The 19,391-nt window shown below is 40.5% G+C and overlaps 1 protein-coding gene across 3 annotated transcripts in view; it reads right to left on the minus strand.

Moving 5' to 3' along the window:
* UBA3 (ubiquitin like modifier activating enzyme 3) overlaps positions 1-19,391 on the minus strand; it is a 50,839-nt gene that overhangs the window by 23,985 nt on the left and 7,463 nt on the right. For all 3 annotated transcript variants that reach the window (XM_089676023.1, XM_089676022.1, XM_089676025.1), the window contains 2 exons: positions 14,108-14,228; positions 1,967-2,047 (listed from right to left, as the gene is read on the minus strand). In XM_089676023.1, the coding sequence (XP_089532149.1) occupies positions 1,967-2,047; positions 14,108-14,228 (202 nt within the window). The remainder of the gene's footprint in view (positions 1-1,966; positions 2,048-14,107; positions 14,229-19,391) is intronic.

Raw genomic sequence — 19,391 nt, forward strand, 5'->3', positions numbered from 1 at the left:
AACTGTAGTAGAGGTCTCCCCACTCTTAGGAGTGAGAGTGCACTTTCAGTGGGAAGAGCTTTGAGGAAGACTTACTAGGCTTAGTGGCCCAAGTCTTGTGCCGAAAGAAAGAACTTAGGCGCTGAAGTCTGGGTAAAGCAGTTAGATGCTTTGTGTTTTGAGGAAGTAGAGGCTCTTGTGGCTGGAGGATTCTGGGATCCTCCTCTGTATAATCTACCCTCATGTGACATCTTTTATGAATCAACCAAGTGTCTCTCCAAATAGACATTGTCCTTGAAAAGGCATCCATGGGAGGTGTTTTTTTTACAAGCAGCTTTGGCTGTGCATGTGAATGGAGATTAGCGCAGGTCTGGACCTGCCTCGTGTTCTAATGCAACCACACAAAAGGGCAGAGTGGAAAGTATTTTCTGTAATTGATCTGTTAAAGCATGATCCTGGAAAACAGCGTCATATTGGTTGTTCATTGTCCTAGTCCAGTTAGCTGCAGTGTGAGATACTGAAATTGAAGGGAGAGCAGGCTGCAGAGGTGGACCTGCAAGGGTATAGAAAAGCCTTTTAAGAGCATCTCAAATCTTCTATCAGCATTATCTTTGGATGGAGGAACAGCTGTAGGTACAGCGAGATATTTGTTTAAGACTGAGACGACACGATCAACTACAAGAATAGACCACTTGTTTGTGAATTCTTTTTCCACTAAATCTGGATTCCCTGTTTGTGGCATTAGAAGGCACAGAGATGACTGAAGAATTTGAAGATAAAATAATAAAGACAAATTAAAAAGTGGTTAAGCTAAGAGTAGAGGTCCATCACCTTAAAACACTAGCAAAAAAACTGAGGGCCTAGGGGTAGCGATTTAGGGGATGTGCCCAGGGGGCATATTCTCAAAAGCTTTGTCAGTGTTCAAACACCTGAAATTTTGCAGTTGTAACCCCGGGTCTATGACTACTTTTCTTTTATGATTAAGTTAGTACAATACTCTTTAAAGAATGGTGATTTCAGAAAACATTTTTGGTTGTTTTGGATAGCGTGAGTGTAGCTTAAAGTGTATTTCCATTTTTGCAGCCAAACTGGGATAACACCTACTTTATGTTTGTTCCCATTAATATAGCATAACTTTTAACTTGCCTAAAAATGCTACCTAGCTCCCCCCTTTGATGTAATGTTAAGAAGGGAACTGAAGAAATATGTTAGAATAAACCCTGTGCTGTGCTGGCAGATTTCACATCAACTGTAAACTAGATTTGACCACTGTCTGTCCTAACAAAGGGTTGAAGATTTTAAGGCTTGAGTGGTACATTGTATATTAATGCACTTTTAAATAAACCCTGACCCTCACTATGTACCTTATCATCACGCTGCCTTCTATTCTAAGCAAAAAAGCTCTTTATAAAGTTACTCCAAACAAACCACCAGATAGGTCAAGAAATATTCTTTAAAAATGTATTTTGAGGTATGCTGTGTGAATAAGAACACATAACATATAGTAGGGGGGTTCTCAACCTTGATTGCAAAGGTGAATATACACTTTAAAATATATACCTGACACAAACTCTTAGAGCCCAGTCACACTGAATGCAACTTAGAAACTTGAAGTAATACAATTTCGAAGTTGCAGATCAGTGTGATTTTTATCTCCGATTTCACTGTGGCTTGCAACTTCATTTATGTAAGTTGCAATGAAATCGGAAAAAAAGCAGTGCAGGAACTACTTTTGAAATCGCGCTACTTCAAATCGCACTGATTAAGAAAGTGCCATAGAAATACATTAGATACAACTTCAGGTGCGATTTGCAAATTGAACCTGAAGTCGCACCCGTGTGAACCAGAGCTTAGCCTTCCTTCCTTGCTGATCCAAAACAAAATGAACAGTTTGAGCTCAGCTTTACAATTATAAACAATTTACTTGTTGAGTAAACAACAAAACACATTTCCAATACTCAAAAAAATAAATAAAATGTACAATTACCAGATTCTTGAGAAGTTCACACCCCAAACCCCCAGCTCCAACAACCAATATTTTACAGGTTTCTAAGAGAAACTGGAGAGACTGTAAAAGAAAAACAAATTAATACTTTCCACTGCATATTCCAAGATGACCAACCTGCAACCACGTTGTATATGGTAAAAAGTAAGGTTAAATTGCTAATCCAACTCTTACACAGCCCCAAAACTCCTAACAATGCAGTATTATGTGCACATCACACGTACAGTAAAGCAAAGAGCAGCATGTAAAGAGTCAAAATCACAGCAGCCAATCAAAGTTTTTCTTTTACAACTCTGAATACAGTAAATTGAAATCTAATTGACTGCTATGGGTTACTTTTGCACTCTTACTGAATAAACATGTTTATGTCATGGATGCTAAGGGCCTGTTCATGTTTCTGTAAATGTGTGCAGTTGCCATGTGCACAGTTTTCATTTTATAGCGCACTGTGAATTCTTTTTAGTACACATTCAAAATGCATAAATTATTGTTAAACCATTTCTTTAATTGAAGTGGAAAGCAGGCTGGTCTCAGACACCAGAAGTAACTCAAAGGAACATTTAGAAGGGTTTATGAACATGGATGTTTGGGCTGCCCAAGTGTGCATGTTTGTGTTATGCAGGTAACAAACAAATCCTCTGCCAGACGCCTAGAATGTCATATTCCAGGGAAAAAAAAAACAAAACAATACATCCATTAGAATATAATGAAGTCACTTTCCCAGGTGTTCATACGCTGGGGGCACCTCCTGACATCTTACTATCTCCTGATTAGCTAATGAGAAAAAGCAGCTTTAGGATGGATGGCAAGGGTATAGCCAGTAGGGAAAAAAAGTAACATTCTTCATGTTCAATGTCCTATAGGCAGGGCACATCTGTTCACCAATCAATAGGCAAAATGGAGAAGTCTCTCTAATGCCTTGTTCACACCATGGTGCAGAGATGTGAGTTTTTCTGCTCTGCAAGAGCACAAAAAACAATTGTTCTCTCTGTGTCCTTGTCACACCACAACATTAGTATAATGTGCGGATTTCTGCACAGGAATCAGCAATATGTATCAAACGCGCATGAAAACTGAAGTAAATTTGTGTCTCTGCAAGTGAAATCTGCAGTTTTCCCATCAGTTTTTATGCATGTATGGTGTGAACGAGGCCTAAAACACATCTGTGCTTTGTCTATGCAAAGTGACAGCGTCTCTTTAACCACGAGCCTACAGGGCACTTATACCCCCTTCCAGCCCAGGCCAATTTCCAGCTTTCAGCGCTGTCGCACTTTGAGTGACAATTGCGTGGTCATGCAACAATGTATCCATATGAAATTTTTATCATTTTTTTTTGTGACAGATAGAGCTTTATTTTGGTGATATTTAATCACCTCTGGGTTTTTTTATTTTTTCTTGAACAAACCAAAAACCACTGAAAATGTTGAAAAAAAAATTTTTTTCTTAGTTTTTGTTATAAAATTTTGTAAATAAGTGATTTTTCTCCTTCACTGATGTGCGCTAATGAGGCTGCAGTGATGGGCACTGATAGGCTGCACTGATGGACACTGACAGGTGGCACTGATGGGCACTGTTTAAGAATCACTGGTAGGTGGCACTGATGGGCATTGACAGGCAGCACTGATACATGGCACTGATATATGGCACTGATAGGCAGCACTGACTGGCACTGATAGGTGAAACTGAAAGGCAGCTTAGATGGGCACTGATATGTGGCATCGATTTGCACTGGTTGGCACGGATATGTGGCATTGATGTGGCACTTATGGGCACTGGCACGAGGCACTGATGAGCACTGACACAGGTCACTGATGGACACTGACAGGTGGCACTGCTGGGGCTATACTGATCATCAGTGTCCTGATGATCAGTGTACATGTCCCCTGCGTGGAAAGCCGATTACCGGCTCTCCTCTCCTGACGAGCTGTCAGCGTGACAGCTCGAGAGGAGAGAAATGCTGATAACCGGCCTTTCCCTGTTTACATGTGATCAGCTGTGATTGGACACAGCTAATCACATGACCGAGCCGACATCTTCGGCTCTTTCCGTGATTGGTGATCAGCTGTGTCCGAGGGACACAGCGCACTGCCGATCGCCGCACGCTCCCTGAGCTGCGCATGTGCGGTGAGAATGGGAGGACGTCATATGACGTCATCCCAGAACAAGAGAACCTTGCGTCCATCATATTACTATATGGAGGGCGGGAGATGGTTAAAGCAAACCTGTGTTTTGTCCATGCGAAACAAGGAACAGGCTTGCTTTAATAGTTCCCAGCAGCAAACACTCACCTGTTATTAGCTTCCACACTGTTCTGTTCAGCAACTAGGAGTGAAGCAAATAGACAGAACTTATGTGTACAGAGGAGCATGTGACAACACTAGTGCTTGGTGACTTGCCCAGCACTGTCACGTGAATGCTGAAAGACAGTCATCAGCCTTATGTAAGCTCTGACTAGAGTGACTTGGAGCTTACACAGAGTTTCCTTTCTCAACTGCTTGACAAAGCAGGGGGGAATAGAAAGGTAAGTATAAACTGCTGGGATGGGATGGAATGGGGTAGAGTCTGGGGAATTAAAAGCTTTCTATTGCTTTGACCTGCATGTGTCACAGATTTGCTTTACAGTACAACTACTGCATGTATCAGCTTACAGCACTGTGCATGACAGCGGTGTAAATTAAATCCATTGTGTTCTATTCATTTTACCTGCTGTGATTGGGCATGCTTTACATCACAGAAAGTTGAACATAGGTGAACAGGCCCTTAGGAAACATTATGCGCACATTGTTCATGCATGTTTCAATCTCATAGACACAACTCAGCTCTGGCTACAAGCAAACTTTGGGCTTATAAACTCATTCAATTTCATTGTAAGATTTTAAATTTGTTCTATTACACAGAACAACATACTAACCACGAAAACACAAATATCATTGGATAACTGTTCATGTCACAAAGGAAGCAGAAAAGCCAGCAACACATAAAAACAGTGTAATAATGCAAATTAAAGAAAGTTATACACATTTGCCTTTTTTATTACAGCAACGAGCACTGTACAAAATGTGGCAAACCCTTTGTACTCTTTTACAAATCTGCCTTCAGTATCACTGAGGTCTAGCAGCGATCACCGCAAGGTAATCACTGGCTGTGCGAACAGCCACAGATGGCTACGGCCACCGCCAACCTGTTACTGAAGTGTACAGGGCTCAGCGGCTGCAGCAAGCCACTCACAGGTGGCTAATTCAGCTGCAGGAATCGGCAGATGCTAATCGCCCATGTGAATGCAGCCTTAGATGGTTTTGATCTAGGGGAACAAAAAGGTTTACTTACCCAATCCTCCCTGCAGCTAGACTGGACCTTGCAGCTTTTTCTCCCCCATGCGCCAACAGTCTACATTCCCGATGTCATCAAGACCAAAGCAGAGTCCAAAGCCCTGAACTGGACGTAATGATGCCGAGGGATAGTCCACCACCAAGGCATGGGGGAGCACCATCTGCTGGAGGAGCGGAGGATCAGGTAAGTAAAACGGTTTCACCTCTGCTCTACACAAAACAAGCTATTAACCCTTGCAGTGCAGGCCGGAGTTTGGCTTTATATCTACTCGTTTTCTCCACCGTCAGTCTTTTTTGCTTTCCTCAATGTTGGGGCATGATTGTTCTCTGCGTCATTTGTGGGTGTGGTTTTGTCTGTCCTACTTCTTTTGTGGGTCTTTGCTGGGATGCCCACCAAGGCCACTAAAATGAACATACTCACACATCCAGAGCCTGCCTACTGTGTGGAAGGGATTTTATGAGTAATATCATAATTACAGAAATATTTTTCTGGCACCACCCACTAAAGTACTTTCTGTAAAGCAAAGATCAACAAGAGAGATCCAGTGATTACTTCACTGAGTCTACAAAACAGGTATAATTTACAAAACTTTTAATTAAGAAATTTTATATTGGGGGGGGCAGTTTATGCATATATTACACTTCAGCTTTAAATAGAGGTGACAATGGTAACTAGGACAAATAAGGAGGAAGAATCTCCATATGACAAAGCTTTAAAGGATTAGTTCACCTTTTAGTAAAAAATAATAAATGCACATTTTTTTGCAGGTAAAAAATGTGCATTTATTAATTTTGCAGGAGCCTGTAAAGCATTGCATGCCGTGTTTCCTGCAGATCTGTCAGAATATCTCCTTGCTCGTATGGGATGTATGAGCAAGCAGATATACTGACAGTAAGAGTCAATGAACTAACACGGTGCTCCACAGCGCCATGGTAGTTCATTGAGGACTACAAGCTGAGAGCCGTTAAGGCTGCCAGGACCTGTAGTCTCATTCACAGAATGAGTGTGAATGAGTGACGTGGCGGGGTGGGCAGAGCCCCGCACGGCCACAGGTTTTTTTTTTTTCTTCAATTTTCAAAGTGGTGATCGGGGGGGAGCAGGGGCTGGTCAAATCGTAATATGTTACATCCTGAATATGGGTGTAACATGTTATGAAAGATGAACGTATCCTTTAAAACTTTCTCTGACAAGTTTTGGCTTTAAATAAAGTTTATCTACCTAGAGTTCAGCTTTATGTGCCTGAGATGCATAGACAGACATGAAAATTTACAATTTAAACTACCTGAAAAATATTATAATTTGGAACAGCTGGTGGAGCTTTTATATACAGCTTTGGGAAAACCAGCACAAAATTCCAGCAAACACCCATCTTTTGCCTCATCCAGCATTGAACTGCCACGCTGAAATCCCTCCTATCATGCATTGCTTTATGTCGCTTTTTCTAACGACAGGTCCCCCTTTGGAACATGCCACACCTGAAAAATGAAACTTCCTTTTTATGTGCTACTGGCTTTTAAATGCATGCTAAGACCTAGCACTCTAGAAAGCATTCAGAATGAGGGTGAGACTTCATAAAGATGATACACGTTATTGCACTTAACATAATTGGTAGGGTTAAATAAAGATACCAATCCATTCAGTTGTGTGTGTCTGTGTGTCATTTTGTGTGAGTACAATTTTTCATATCCCTGTACATTGCGATCACTAAGAAACATAGCTACGTTTTTTTGTGCTTTTTTTAATGTATCCACACTCTCCGCTGACACCACCAACTGTGAAAGGGAGTTCCACATCATTACTGCTCTAAATACCGTGCAAGACTGCACCACTTCTCATCTAACTTCATTGTGTGGCTATGTGTCTTCTTTAGAGACTGGGGGTTAAATAGTTTCTTCCCAATGACAGAATCCCCATTTAAAGAATTGCAATCATATTCCCTCTTAAATCTCTTGTCCAAGGAGGATAACTTTAGTGTTTGCAGTCGTTCCTCTTAATGGACGTCTTTGAGCCCCCTTATTAGCTTTGTCGCCCTTCTGTGCACGCTTTTCAATTCAAGCAAAGCCTTCCTGAGGTTCAGTATCTAGGTTGGCACGCTCAAGATGTGGCTGAACCAGAGTTTTGTAACGTGGTAGAATTATAGTCTTGTCGCTTGAGTAAATACCTTTAATACCTCATTGAATATTCTGCTGCATGAAGTAATATATAAATGCCAAAGTTACCACTTTGTAAAGTAGCTAAGCAAATGCAGCTTTAAGATGCAATATGTATTAGCCAACTGAGACTCATGTTATCCTCCTGATGTTCACTGTTTAGCCTTACTAAAGTAGCAAAGTCAACCAACCAAGTAGACTTACTGCATTTGTGGGAAAGGGTATCTGATGATCAGAGAGGTGTGAAGTAGTCTGTCTGCCCCATCTGTTCACCCACCCATATGCGAGAAGAATGCAAGTTATGCAGGTGTAGTGTGAAACAAATCGAACTGCTACAAAGAGAGGAAAAAGTTTATTCCCCCCAAAACATTTACTGATAGCAGGGAGATTTTGACAACCCTAAGCATGACTATGAAAGAAAAAAAAACATTTTTTTCAGCCTAGCAGCGATTGTCACCTTTGTAATTATTTATATATTCCTATGCATTAGATGTTTTAGATTGTAAGCTCCAAGGAGCAGGGCCTTCCTAACCCTCTTGTATTGAACTGTATTGTTGCTGTATTGTCTCCCGTTATATTGTAAAGCGCTGAGCAAACTGTTGGAGCTATATAAATCCTGTATAATAATAATATGCTGGATCCACAAAACAGCAAAAGAAAAAAAAATACTACCCTACTCACCTGCACTCTTGTGAATTCTCTGTAGATAAATATAAATTGTACGGTACCTTGGCTGAGCCTGTAGATAAATATAATTGCACGGTACCTTGGCTGAGCCTATGGCAATTGCCCTGGGGTGGGTAGTGCTGTCTAATGCTAACAGTGTACACGTCTCTACACACACATCTGTACAAATTACTATTTGATTGCCCCAAACATCATGTTTGTTTCCAACCTATCTAATCCATCATTGGCTCAATGCTACCAAATCAATCACATGGTAGTGAAAAAAAAAATCAATACACAATTTATGCACAAATTGACTTCAAAATATGTTCCTAGATTGTAAGCTCAAAAGAGCAGGGCCCTTGACCCCCTCGTGTATTGTATGGTTACTCTATTGTCTCATGTACTGTCCCCCACTATAATGTACAGTGCTGAGCAAACCTTTTAGCGCTATATAAATAATGTATAACAATAATGTTTTGAGTATTTTAAATTATTTTATATATTTTGGTGGATATAAGGACTAAATGTATTGTGCTGGCCTTTTAGATTTTTGTAAATATATTTTACCTTAATATAGATTCCCACTTGTGTGACCTTCCTGTAGCACTCCAAATATTGCCCTTGGTCTGGGTATTTTTGTGGGGGGAATTTTGGACCGGCTGGCTCTCAACCAGTTTATGTGCTTTCAAATTGATCATTTTAGATCCATGTATATGGGTAAGACACTATTTAACCTATCTACCATGATTATTTATTTTGTTGCAGTTTTGGTTTATTGTTGTAAATACAAAAGATTGTTTTATTTAATTGAATCATGAACCTAAAATGATTTATTTGTTATATAAGATGTTATAAACAGAATATATGTGCTGTGAGGTATTGATGACCCTTTTCTCAGTTCCTTTATAGTGTGATAGATTTTATCCCCTGAGGAAGCCTGAATGGGCGAAGCATGTTGGGATTCATCACACCACATATGTAAATTATTGGGAACTATGATGTGTGAGACTGCATTTCATCAAAACCTCCAAACTGTTTTCTTTTAAACATATAGATATTTTTATACTTTTGTAATAAAGAATTGTTGATTTTATTTTGGAATTTGTGTCATGACTCTGCACCTCCCAAGTTTTTGAAGAGTGTTTTTCACTTAATGTGGAAAATGTGATGCTATGATCCCTCTTTGAGACACAAGTACTCGTGCAAATTCAAAATAATAATTTTACTGAATTATCAAATCACTGTGTATGGCCGGCATAAAACGCACTGTCCAATAAGTGTGTCCTAAAGCAGAACTGAACTCAAAAAGTGACTATCTACAAAAGTTAATTGTGCTTGTAGAATACCTTGAGGAATGTACCTGATGTCTGGAATTCATCATGAAAAACAGCAGTGCACTTTCCGGTATGTAAGCGTTCCTAGATATCCCTGTTCTGTACCCTCATAGCTGTATATCTGCAGGTGATCTAAGGCCAGAGTGGACCAGATAGGAAGGAAAGAGCATAAACCTCTTGAACCCTCCTCCTTGGAGAAAAGTTTTACTGTAATTTAGGCCTATACTGTGTAATCCAGATCACAATACCATATTTTTTATCCTTCGTAACAATATGAAGATATCAATTAAAAAAAAAAAAAAAAAAAAAAAAATCAGAGAACAGTGTCAACAAATTTATTTTTAAGCTCTTCAGTGCTGTTCAGTTGACAAATGCAGAGCAAATGTGATCACTGTTGAAAGGGAGGACTGTTCAATCAGAGAAACTGATTGGCCCACTCTTCCACAGCCCATTATACAAGTTGTAGAGACTTATAGAGAGGACCATGGATTACAGAGTGCAATGAGGGGGACTGTCTGAGGTAAGACTTCTCTCCAAGTAGGGGTTAGTCAACATTATATGCCAGCGTATGGAGGAGGGAGTCCCAAGACAGAGAATGTAAGATTTTCAGGGCAAAACAGTATGTACAAGCAGACAGTGTAGTGTCAGTTTTCTATAATTAAAATAGTGATAAGATTTACTTTAGATAAAAGGTGGACCCTTGTATGTTGTAAAATAAAAGGCCCCAGAAAGGACCATGGACAAACAAAGGTCCACAAGAGAGGGTCTCCATTTAAAGGCCCAAATCCTAAACTCGCAACCCTTAGGATTCAGGAAAGGAAGGTTCCATGATGAAAATAAGGTTGTTTGGCTAGGAAACCAATCTTACAAAAATGTGAGAATATCTGGTGTACTGTCCCAAAAAAGATAGCTAAACAACCCCTGAAACTAGTAGAGGACTCAAGAGTACAGACCCTGACATCAGCCTGATCAATAAAAGGAGATACGCCATGAGATAGGCAGGGATAAAAGAGAACCCATCTTCAGGTGACCAGTTCCCACAAAGGCCTCCAGGCTTAATCTATCCCCAACTGGTGATGCCTTCAGCCGGAGCTCAATATGTTCTGCCTGCTGGCAAACCAGGGGGGCACAGAGCCTCCAGTAATGATTCCTGCCTGTCATGCAGAAAATGAAGAGCACCCAGATGCACAAATAGACCAAATCAAGCACTGATGTTAGCGAGAATCTTGACAGGAGCCACCAAAAGAAAAAAACAAAAAACAAACACAAGGCTAGCAAAAAAACTGTATTTTTCAGCAAAGCTGAATAAAAGATGTCCAACATCTTAGGACACTAGCAAAAAACTGATGCATGCTGGTTAGAGATGTGGGTTGGCCTACAATTTTTCTGTGTGCCAGTGTTCAAACCTCACGTAGATGGTAATTTAATGGACTGCTTGTGAATTCCTGAGTCCTTCAATGGACGAAAAGACAGAATTGCTTTGTAAATGTATTCTCTTCTATTCCAAAAAAATGAAAATGTATTTACCTGAGAAACATGGTCACAGTACTGTTTGTATCAGAAATTCCCTACTTTTATTCTCTGTTTTTCTATGCCAAAAAAATTATTTTATTTTTTACCTGGCAATCATAGCAAAAGTACAGTTTGTATCAGGAGGTCTCCACTGTTCCTGTAATATAATCACTGTTTCACCCAGATATTTACACAACCCAAAGTCAATGTATGGGCAGCACAGTGGCTAAATGGTTAGCATTTTTCCACCTGGCAGTACCAGGGTTGTTGGTTCAAATCCCAACCACGGCACCACCTGCCTGGAGTTTGCATGTTCTCCCTGTGCTTGCGTGAGTTTCCTCTGGGTATTCCGGTTTCCTCCGACCCTCCAAAGACATGCTGGTAGGTTAACTGGCTCCTGTCTAAATTGGCCCTAGTATGTGTATGTATGAATGTAAGTTAGGGACCCTAGATTGTACGCCCCTTGAGGGTTACGGACTGATGTGAATGTACAATATATATGTAAAGTGCTGTGAAAATTGACAGCGCTATATAAGTTACCGGGAACTGCTTACATGGAATCAAGAATTCCCGGTATGCCCTCAGCCAGTTTATCTTTGGGAAAGTACTTACAAATATCTGGAAGGATGGAGAGACTGACTGGAGTACAATGTGTTTTTTCCAAGACTGATCACATAATTATAGCAATGGCAGATTAGGCACTTTCTTTAAAAGATTTCAGCAAGGGCACATATAAAGGCCTACCCTTAATATCTATAGGGCAAAAATGGATGACTATTTGAAAAGTTTTTAAACTACTTACAACAAACATAGAAAAAAATACACAGGTTATCATTTTTCTCAGAAAAAAAGGCAGTGTTACTTTATTGTAAACTTGGAAAGAGAGAAATAAGGGGGCTGACATTGCCGACCTTTTCCTGAAAAATTCCAGATGCCTGGCTCTCTCTGACCTCAGCAGTTTCAGAATCAATGATATAGAACAAGCATGCAGCAAGTGAAGCCAGAGTGAATGCATAGCTCCTTATTTGCATACACGTTTCATATCTGGCATTTTAAAGGATATCAGTAATGATAGCCCTATAATTCTCTTATCACCAGTTTGCTCTTAAAGCTGAACTTCAGGCAGATATAACACAAATAAAAACAGTTCTGTAATCAAAACTCCATTAAATGTATTTTTACATTTAAGCAGAGTAAGTGCCTGAATATGACTTGGTATCAACGTCTTACAATCCCTGAACAGCACAGCTCAGACTGCTTCTTCTATGAAATGAAGCAGCAGCACATAAATACAATCAGTTGTGATCTGTGGTCATATGCGGAGCATAAATCTGATGTTTCTCCTTTCACTGTCCAATCAAAGGCTGGGGGAAGGGCAAGATCTGTTCCAGACTGACTGATGCATTCTGTTAGCAGGTGTTATGCCGCATGTTAACGTGCGTTGTGTTAATGCTGAATTCCAATAACTCAGCTACTTTGCAAAAATTGCAGGCATACAATGAGTTAAGTGTAACAAGGTGCCTGCAGCCTTGTAGACTTATCTCTATTATTCACATCTGACATGTTTATTGTGCTTCATGTAGAAACAGCTCACTGTGCTCTTAGTTCCTTCAAAAGCATAGTCACTGCTATCCCACCTCTCTTGCTGCCCATTCACAGAAGCCTTTGTATTATGTGAACTCATAGAATACAATGGCTTCTGTGAATGGGCAGCAGAGAGGAGGGGTGGGCATAGCTACTCTGTGTACGTCTCTACTTCCACATCAGGAGTGTATACTCTGGGAGTGCAATACACCTGTCACTTATAAGAGATAGGTTCCAGAGGTGATATGCACCTAACTGGTCTTAACTCAGGGTGCCTGCACTTTTTGCAATGTTGCAGAATTCCTGGAATTCAGCATTAAGATAGCCCATTCATCAAAGCGCAAGACCACACTAAATATTTGGACACGTACAATTTTTTTCAACACAGAGCACTACAACCCATTGTAGTACGTCATCGTGCATTGCATTGGCAAGATGTGTTAAAGAACCAATAAGCATTAATGGCATTGCATCAAACCAATGTTGTAATGCTGTTAAAACAATGTGAATGGGCCTTCAGGCCACATCTTCATGGATCTTTTGCCACAGTGCAAATGTCAGCAGGGGGAATCTATTGATTTCTGCCGCTCTGTTTGACAGGTTGGAACGGCTAGCTGCGGCTGTCAAACCTGTCAGCTTCAATGAAAGGTTGTTGGTGGCCACAGCTTATCGTGGCTGTTTGAACAGCCAGCGATTACCTACAGTAATCACGGCTGCACACAGCTACAAGCTATTGCCACTGACAATCTGTCACTGAGTGTATGGACTCGGAGGCTGGATTCCTGCTGCTGGCATTGTTAGGCTCCATGCACACTGGGCGTTTTGATAACGCTGGTAACATTAGCTGTGCAAAGTCATGTTAAAAACGTTAGTTTTTCAGCGTTTTTGCATTAGTGTTTAGCGGCGTTTTGCCACATTTATCCGTCTTTGCGTGTTTTATAATTTTATTTTACTCAAAAAAAAAAAAAGGTCCAAAAATGACGGTTTTCCACGGTTTGCCACATTTTACAGCTAAAAAAAAAATTCCTAGAAACCCACTAGTTCTGGCTTTTTTTTTTTGCCAAAAATTGATTACAGTCTGTGTGTCCATGGACACATAGGATGACATGCTGGGGAGTTTACTGGCTGTAGAAAAAAAAACGTCAAAAGCCAAAAACAGCAGCTGTAAAACCATCCAGTGTACATGAGGACTAGATGTGGTAAATGTCCTTGCAAACGTAGCCTAAGTTTGATTTAAATGAAGAAAAAAAAAAAATCAGGTCTTCTGATCTGCCAGATAGGGTCCTGATAAGTGACAAAACTACAAAGATTTCAGGATTGAATTGACAAACATTCAAATCCTTTAGCAGGTTAGATAGCTCCTACATGTACAGTATATTTTTTCTGTGCATTTAGCCATGTGTCTGGAGTTCAGCTTTATTCTCAATTGCAATGGAGCATACTATAGCACTTGTTATAAGACACGGAAAAGAAGTCTCACTCTCATTCCATCTAGCTAGAGTGCAAAGCTATAGACAAAAGAATGTAAACATGGGGTTTCTCACTTCATTGCTTGGTTCAAACGCGGGGTGTATGAATGGTCCTGATCGCTCGAGGAACTTCTTAACATGGTTCCAGCGACCTTCCCAGTCTCCAGTCTCCCCACACCCAACATCCACAGCCATTCTGCATAGAACACAACACAGTTCACTGACATTATTCTACAGAAAAACAGTATTTACAGAAAACGATTTCTGGAAATGACAGGTGATTAAATCATAGGCATTAGATGGCAGTTAGAAAATCCAATGACAAAAGCAGGTTTTCTAAACAAGAGTGCTTGTTTAGGGAGAATATACACATTTATGAATGGAGCGGAAACCTACAGTGCTAGACTCACCTCAGAGGATCAACAGTGACTTATCTGGAAATCAGCTGGAATGATCTATTTGTCCCCCTCCCCCAGGAATGGTCAGCCACAGGGTGTCTGCAGAGATTGTGCACTGCCCACAGAAATGTGATATGTTCCTAATTGGCCTATACATGCCCCAGCTGGACATCTTAAAGTAGACCTATAGTAAAAACACATCCAGTCCCAAGTTCCCATAAAAGATAGTCATGTGACCATATGCCTAGGCACTTGGCTCCATACTCTTAGCCGAAAAGGAAGATCAGTAATCAGGCAATTCCACCGACTGGCTGGTTCACCTGCATTTCAGTCTCCAAGCTGCTATAGCTGAGGCCAGATGACCAAATGCCGCAGCACAGGTACTACAAATCTCCTCCTCCTCCCCCCATGTCATTCATTGAAAAATTAATAAATATATCAGACTGGTCAGGATAGGGGTGGGGGTGGTATGTGGGCAATACTGTAGGTCCACTTTAAGCTGTAGCCATAATGCCCACAGAAAACATAAACCTATAGAAGCCAAATTAATAAGCAGAAGTTACCCATCAATGGAATTCACATTCACAGAAAATAAAATCCTGCTTATTATTACATAACATTTAGCAAGACAAATGTGGGAAATATTTAAGACAGCAAATCAAAGTCATAGAGTTCATCTTAATCTATAATGAAGAACGGATACAGAAAGATGTAGATTTACAGCAGAGGAGAATATAGCTGGAAGGAATGAAAGAGACAAACTATCAGAAAATCCTGGAGCTGTGTTACTGTGTTAGTAAAGGACTCCTAAAAGCTATCCAGGAAACAAATCCAACGTTTGTCCTCAAGTTGCCCTGCAATGAAGAATCTGCTGAACGAGTAAATGAGGCTCCAGCCACAATGAGAACCCCCCCCACAAAAAACAAAACAAAACTTTATTATTTCAGATTACCCTTACATGGAAGTACTTGTCAGTATAAGCGCCTGCTGAGCAGCCAAATCAACCTCCGAGCAAAAAAAAAAAAAAGTAAACCCTGCTGTAGGGCTAAATGTAAAAAAAAAATAAAAAAAAAAAAAACATATCAGGCTATATGAATTGAACATACCGGTCTACTGCAAGTGTAGGCAACCCCGGCACTCCATCTGTGCTGAATTTACAAGTCCCATGAGTTATTGCAAGACTGACAGGCACAGAGGCATGATGTAGTTTCATCACAGCTGGAGTGCAGAGGTTGCCTATCACTGCTTCATTGCATACTCTTTGCTCCTTCCCCACCCCACCCCCTCAGCTTCAACGCTGGGAGATGAAGAAGGTGGAAGAGCTGGGCCAGCACAAAATAATTAGACACTCTCAGAAGAGAGGACTAGGACATTGCTGAATGAGGCTACAGGAAATCAGCACCACTGAGATGCAAACGTTGGTTAGGGTTTACACATACTTTACTCAAATCAGGACAACCAACAACCCTGCCATGTAAATACACAATTTGTGGTAGATTGCCTCCATCTGTTTTGCACTCAAAATCTATGAGAATGTGGCTAGAAAATTGCACTATGTACAGTCATGGCCGAAATTGTTGGCACCCTTGATATTTCTCCAGGAAATCATGTATTTCTCACGAAACGTATTGCATTAACACATGTTTTGCTATACACATGTTTATTCCCTTTGTGTGTATTGGGACAAAACAAAAAAAGGGAGGAAAGAAAGCAAATTCGACATAATGTCACACAAACCTCCAAAAATGGGCTGGACAAAAGTATTGGCACCCTTTCACAACTGCGGATAAATAAGAATGTTACAAGCATGTGATGCTCCTGTAAACTCACCTGGGGCAAGTAACAGGTGTGGGCAATATAGAAATCACACCTGAAAGCAGATAAAAAGGAGAGACGTTCACTTAACCTTTGCATTGTGTGTCTGTCTGTGCCACACTAAGCATGGACAACAGAAAGAGGAGACGAGAACTGTCTGAGGACCTGAGAACCAAAATTGTGGCAAAATATCAACAATCTCAAGGTTACAAGTCCATCTCCAGAGAACTAGATTTGCCTTTGTCCACAGTGCGCAACATTATCAAGAAGTTTGCAACCCATGGCACTGTAGCTAATCTCCCTGGTCGTGGACGGATGAGGAAAATTGATGAAAGATTGCAACGCAGAATAGTCCGGATGGTGGATAAGCAGCCCCAAACATGTTCCAAAGACATTCAAGCTGTCCTGCAGGCTCAGGGAGCATCAGTGTCAGCGCGAACTATCCGTCGACATTTAAATGAAATGAAACGCTATGGCAGGAGACCCAGGAGGACCCCACTGCTGACACAGAGACATAAAAAAGCAAGACTACAGTTTGCCAAAATGTACTTGAGTAAGCCAAAAGCCTTCTGGGAAAACGTCTTGTGGACAGATGAGACCAAGATAGAGCTTTTCGGTAAAGCACATCATTCTACTGTTTACCGAAAACGGAATGAGGCCTACAAAGAACAAAACACAGTACCTACGGTAAAATATGGTGGAGGTTCAATGATGTTTTGGGGTTGTTTTGCTGCCTCTGGCACTGGGTGCCTTGACTGTGTGCAAGGCATCATGAAATCTGAGGATTACCAAAGGATTTTGGGTCGCACTGTAGGGCCCAGTGTCAGAAAGCTGGGTTTGCGTCCAAGATCCTGGGTCTTCCAGCAGGACAATGACCCCAAACATACGTCAAAAAGCACTCAGAAATGGATGGCAAAGAAGCGCTGGAGAGTTCTGAAGTGGCCAGCAATGAGCCCAGATCTAAATCCCATTGAACACCTGTGGAGAGATCTTAAAATTGCTGTTGGGAAAAGGTGTCCTTCCAATAAGAGAGACCTGGAGCTGTTTGCAAAGGAAGAGTGGTCCAAAATTCCGGGTGAGAGGTGTCAGAAGCTTATTGATGGTTATAGGAAGCGACTGATTTCAGTTATGTTTTCCAAAGGGTGTGCAACCAAATATTAAGTTAAGGGTGCCAATACTTTTGTCCAGCCCATTTTTGGGGTTTTGTGTGACATTATGTCATATTTGCTTTTCTGCCTCTGTTTTATATTTGTTCCAATACATACAAAGGGAATAAACATGTGTATAGCAAAACATGTGTTAATGCAATACCTTTTTTGTGTGAAATACTTGATTTTCAGGAAAAATATCAAGGGTGCCAACAATTTCGGCCATGACTGTATGTCTATAAGGGCTGTGTAAACTTGGTATTTCATGTTAACCAGAGCCGTGATGGCTATTCTGCTAATGGGAAAGTACTATAAAACCCAAACCTTGCTGCTTTCACTGTAGTTTTAGGTAAAACGTATACAATTTTAAGCCCGTGTTGCGGTACTACATGCTAAGCCACGTGGGTTAATGCAGTTGCTCCATGTGTGGTATGTTGCGGTGTCATTCGCTGTTCAATAGAGAGCAATGCAAGACACACCACCCTGTGTTGAGCTGGTGAGCTGCGTTGCTAAAAAAAAAAAAAAAAAAAAAAAGCATCATGTGGGTTTTTCATCCATTGTGATGCATTGCCAGCCCCTCCAGAATGAACACGCTGCCTCAACACAATGCACTTTACACATGCCAATACTCATGTTAACACGTGTGTTAATGCACCCCAACAGATAACTCAAGTGTGAATGGGCCCCGTCTTTTTGCCTAGAATTCTCACTCAAAGTCCAATGGATAGGGTACTCATATTTCAGTAAGAAAAATGGGATCTTTCTGGAATGTGGGAGGAAACATAACAAATACAAGGAAAACATAAAAAGGGAAACTTTGTACTGCCTACAACAACCCTTGAAATATTTGTTTGGCTTTTACAAATCATTCTTGAAATAAAAACAGCCTTAAATAAAGTCTTAGAGGTATGAGGCTCCATGCACACTACCATTGAAGCTGTTATCAGCATATTATTTTCTGCTCCTGGAAGCTAAATATCATTATCCTATGTGTCAATGCACAGTGCTTTAGGCTAATAGCATTTTTTTGAACTTCATTGTCCAGGAGCAGAAAAAATAAATTGTTTTTGTAGAGTTTTTTGGAGCTTTTTTCCCAGCAGAAAAAATGCCAAATGCTACAAAAATGCTCCTAACAGCTACTGTAAAAACATTAATAAAACACTAAGGCTCCTAAACGCTTCTGAACGCTACTAAAAACTGCTATTAATAGTGATTTTTATCCAGCGGTTATTGAGCGTAAAAGAAAAAATGCTAGTGTGCATGAAGCCTGAAGCTTCCCAATGTTAATGTTACATTAGCATGTTCTGTGTATCTGAGCAAAACCTGTATTCAGTAATAAGCAGTTTCAGAGTATAGGTTGACTGCTAAGTCCATCAATAGGATTGCAGGATAAGAAGTCAGCTGCTTAAACCAAGATAACAAAATCATACAGAATGCCTTTAATGAGGAAATAAGGATGCTGCCAATCTGACTTCCCTCTTCTGAAAATACCAGTTCCCTGGCTTTCCCTCTGGTCTAATGGCTTCAGTACTTTGAGTAACTGACCAGAATGCCAAGTAGCTCAGGAGATCTAACTTCAGTCTAACTTTTCCTATTCTGAAATCCAGTCATCTTATAAAATGTATGTTTGGATGCCCCTTGTATTAGGGGATGTTTGGATGACCCTCATATTAGGGGGCCACTCCTCTCCTCCAGTTGTGCAGCAGCAACCTCACCAACGTTATGAGGTATAATACAGGACCAGATGTCCTGCAATGCAAGATAGGACATCAAAGCAGGCAAGGCATATTAGAAGGCAGAAAAGAACACCAGCTGTCAGAAAGAAATGAATAATATTGAGATGATATATATCTCAATCAATCAATATATGTTAATATATACAAGTTAAGCTATAACTTAAGTTTTCAGTTCATAAGGGAATGAGGAATAGATTCTTATAATATGGGTGGCACCCAAACATTGTATTTATAAGCGAACTAAAGTTCACCATTAAAAAGG

Source organism: Staurois parvus, unplaced genomic scaffold, assembly GCF_062004578.1.
Source record: "Staurois parvus isolate SC_StPar_1 unplaced genomic scaffold, SC_StPar_1.0 ptg000162l, whole genome shotgun sequence".
NCBI lineage: Eukaryota > Metazoa > Chordata > Amphibia > Anura > Ranidae > Staurois > Staurois parvus.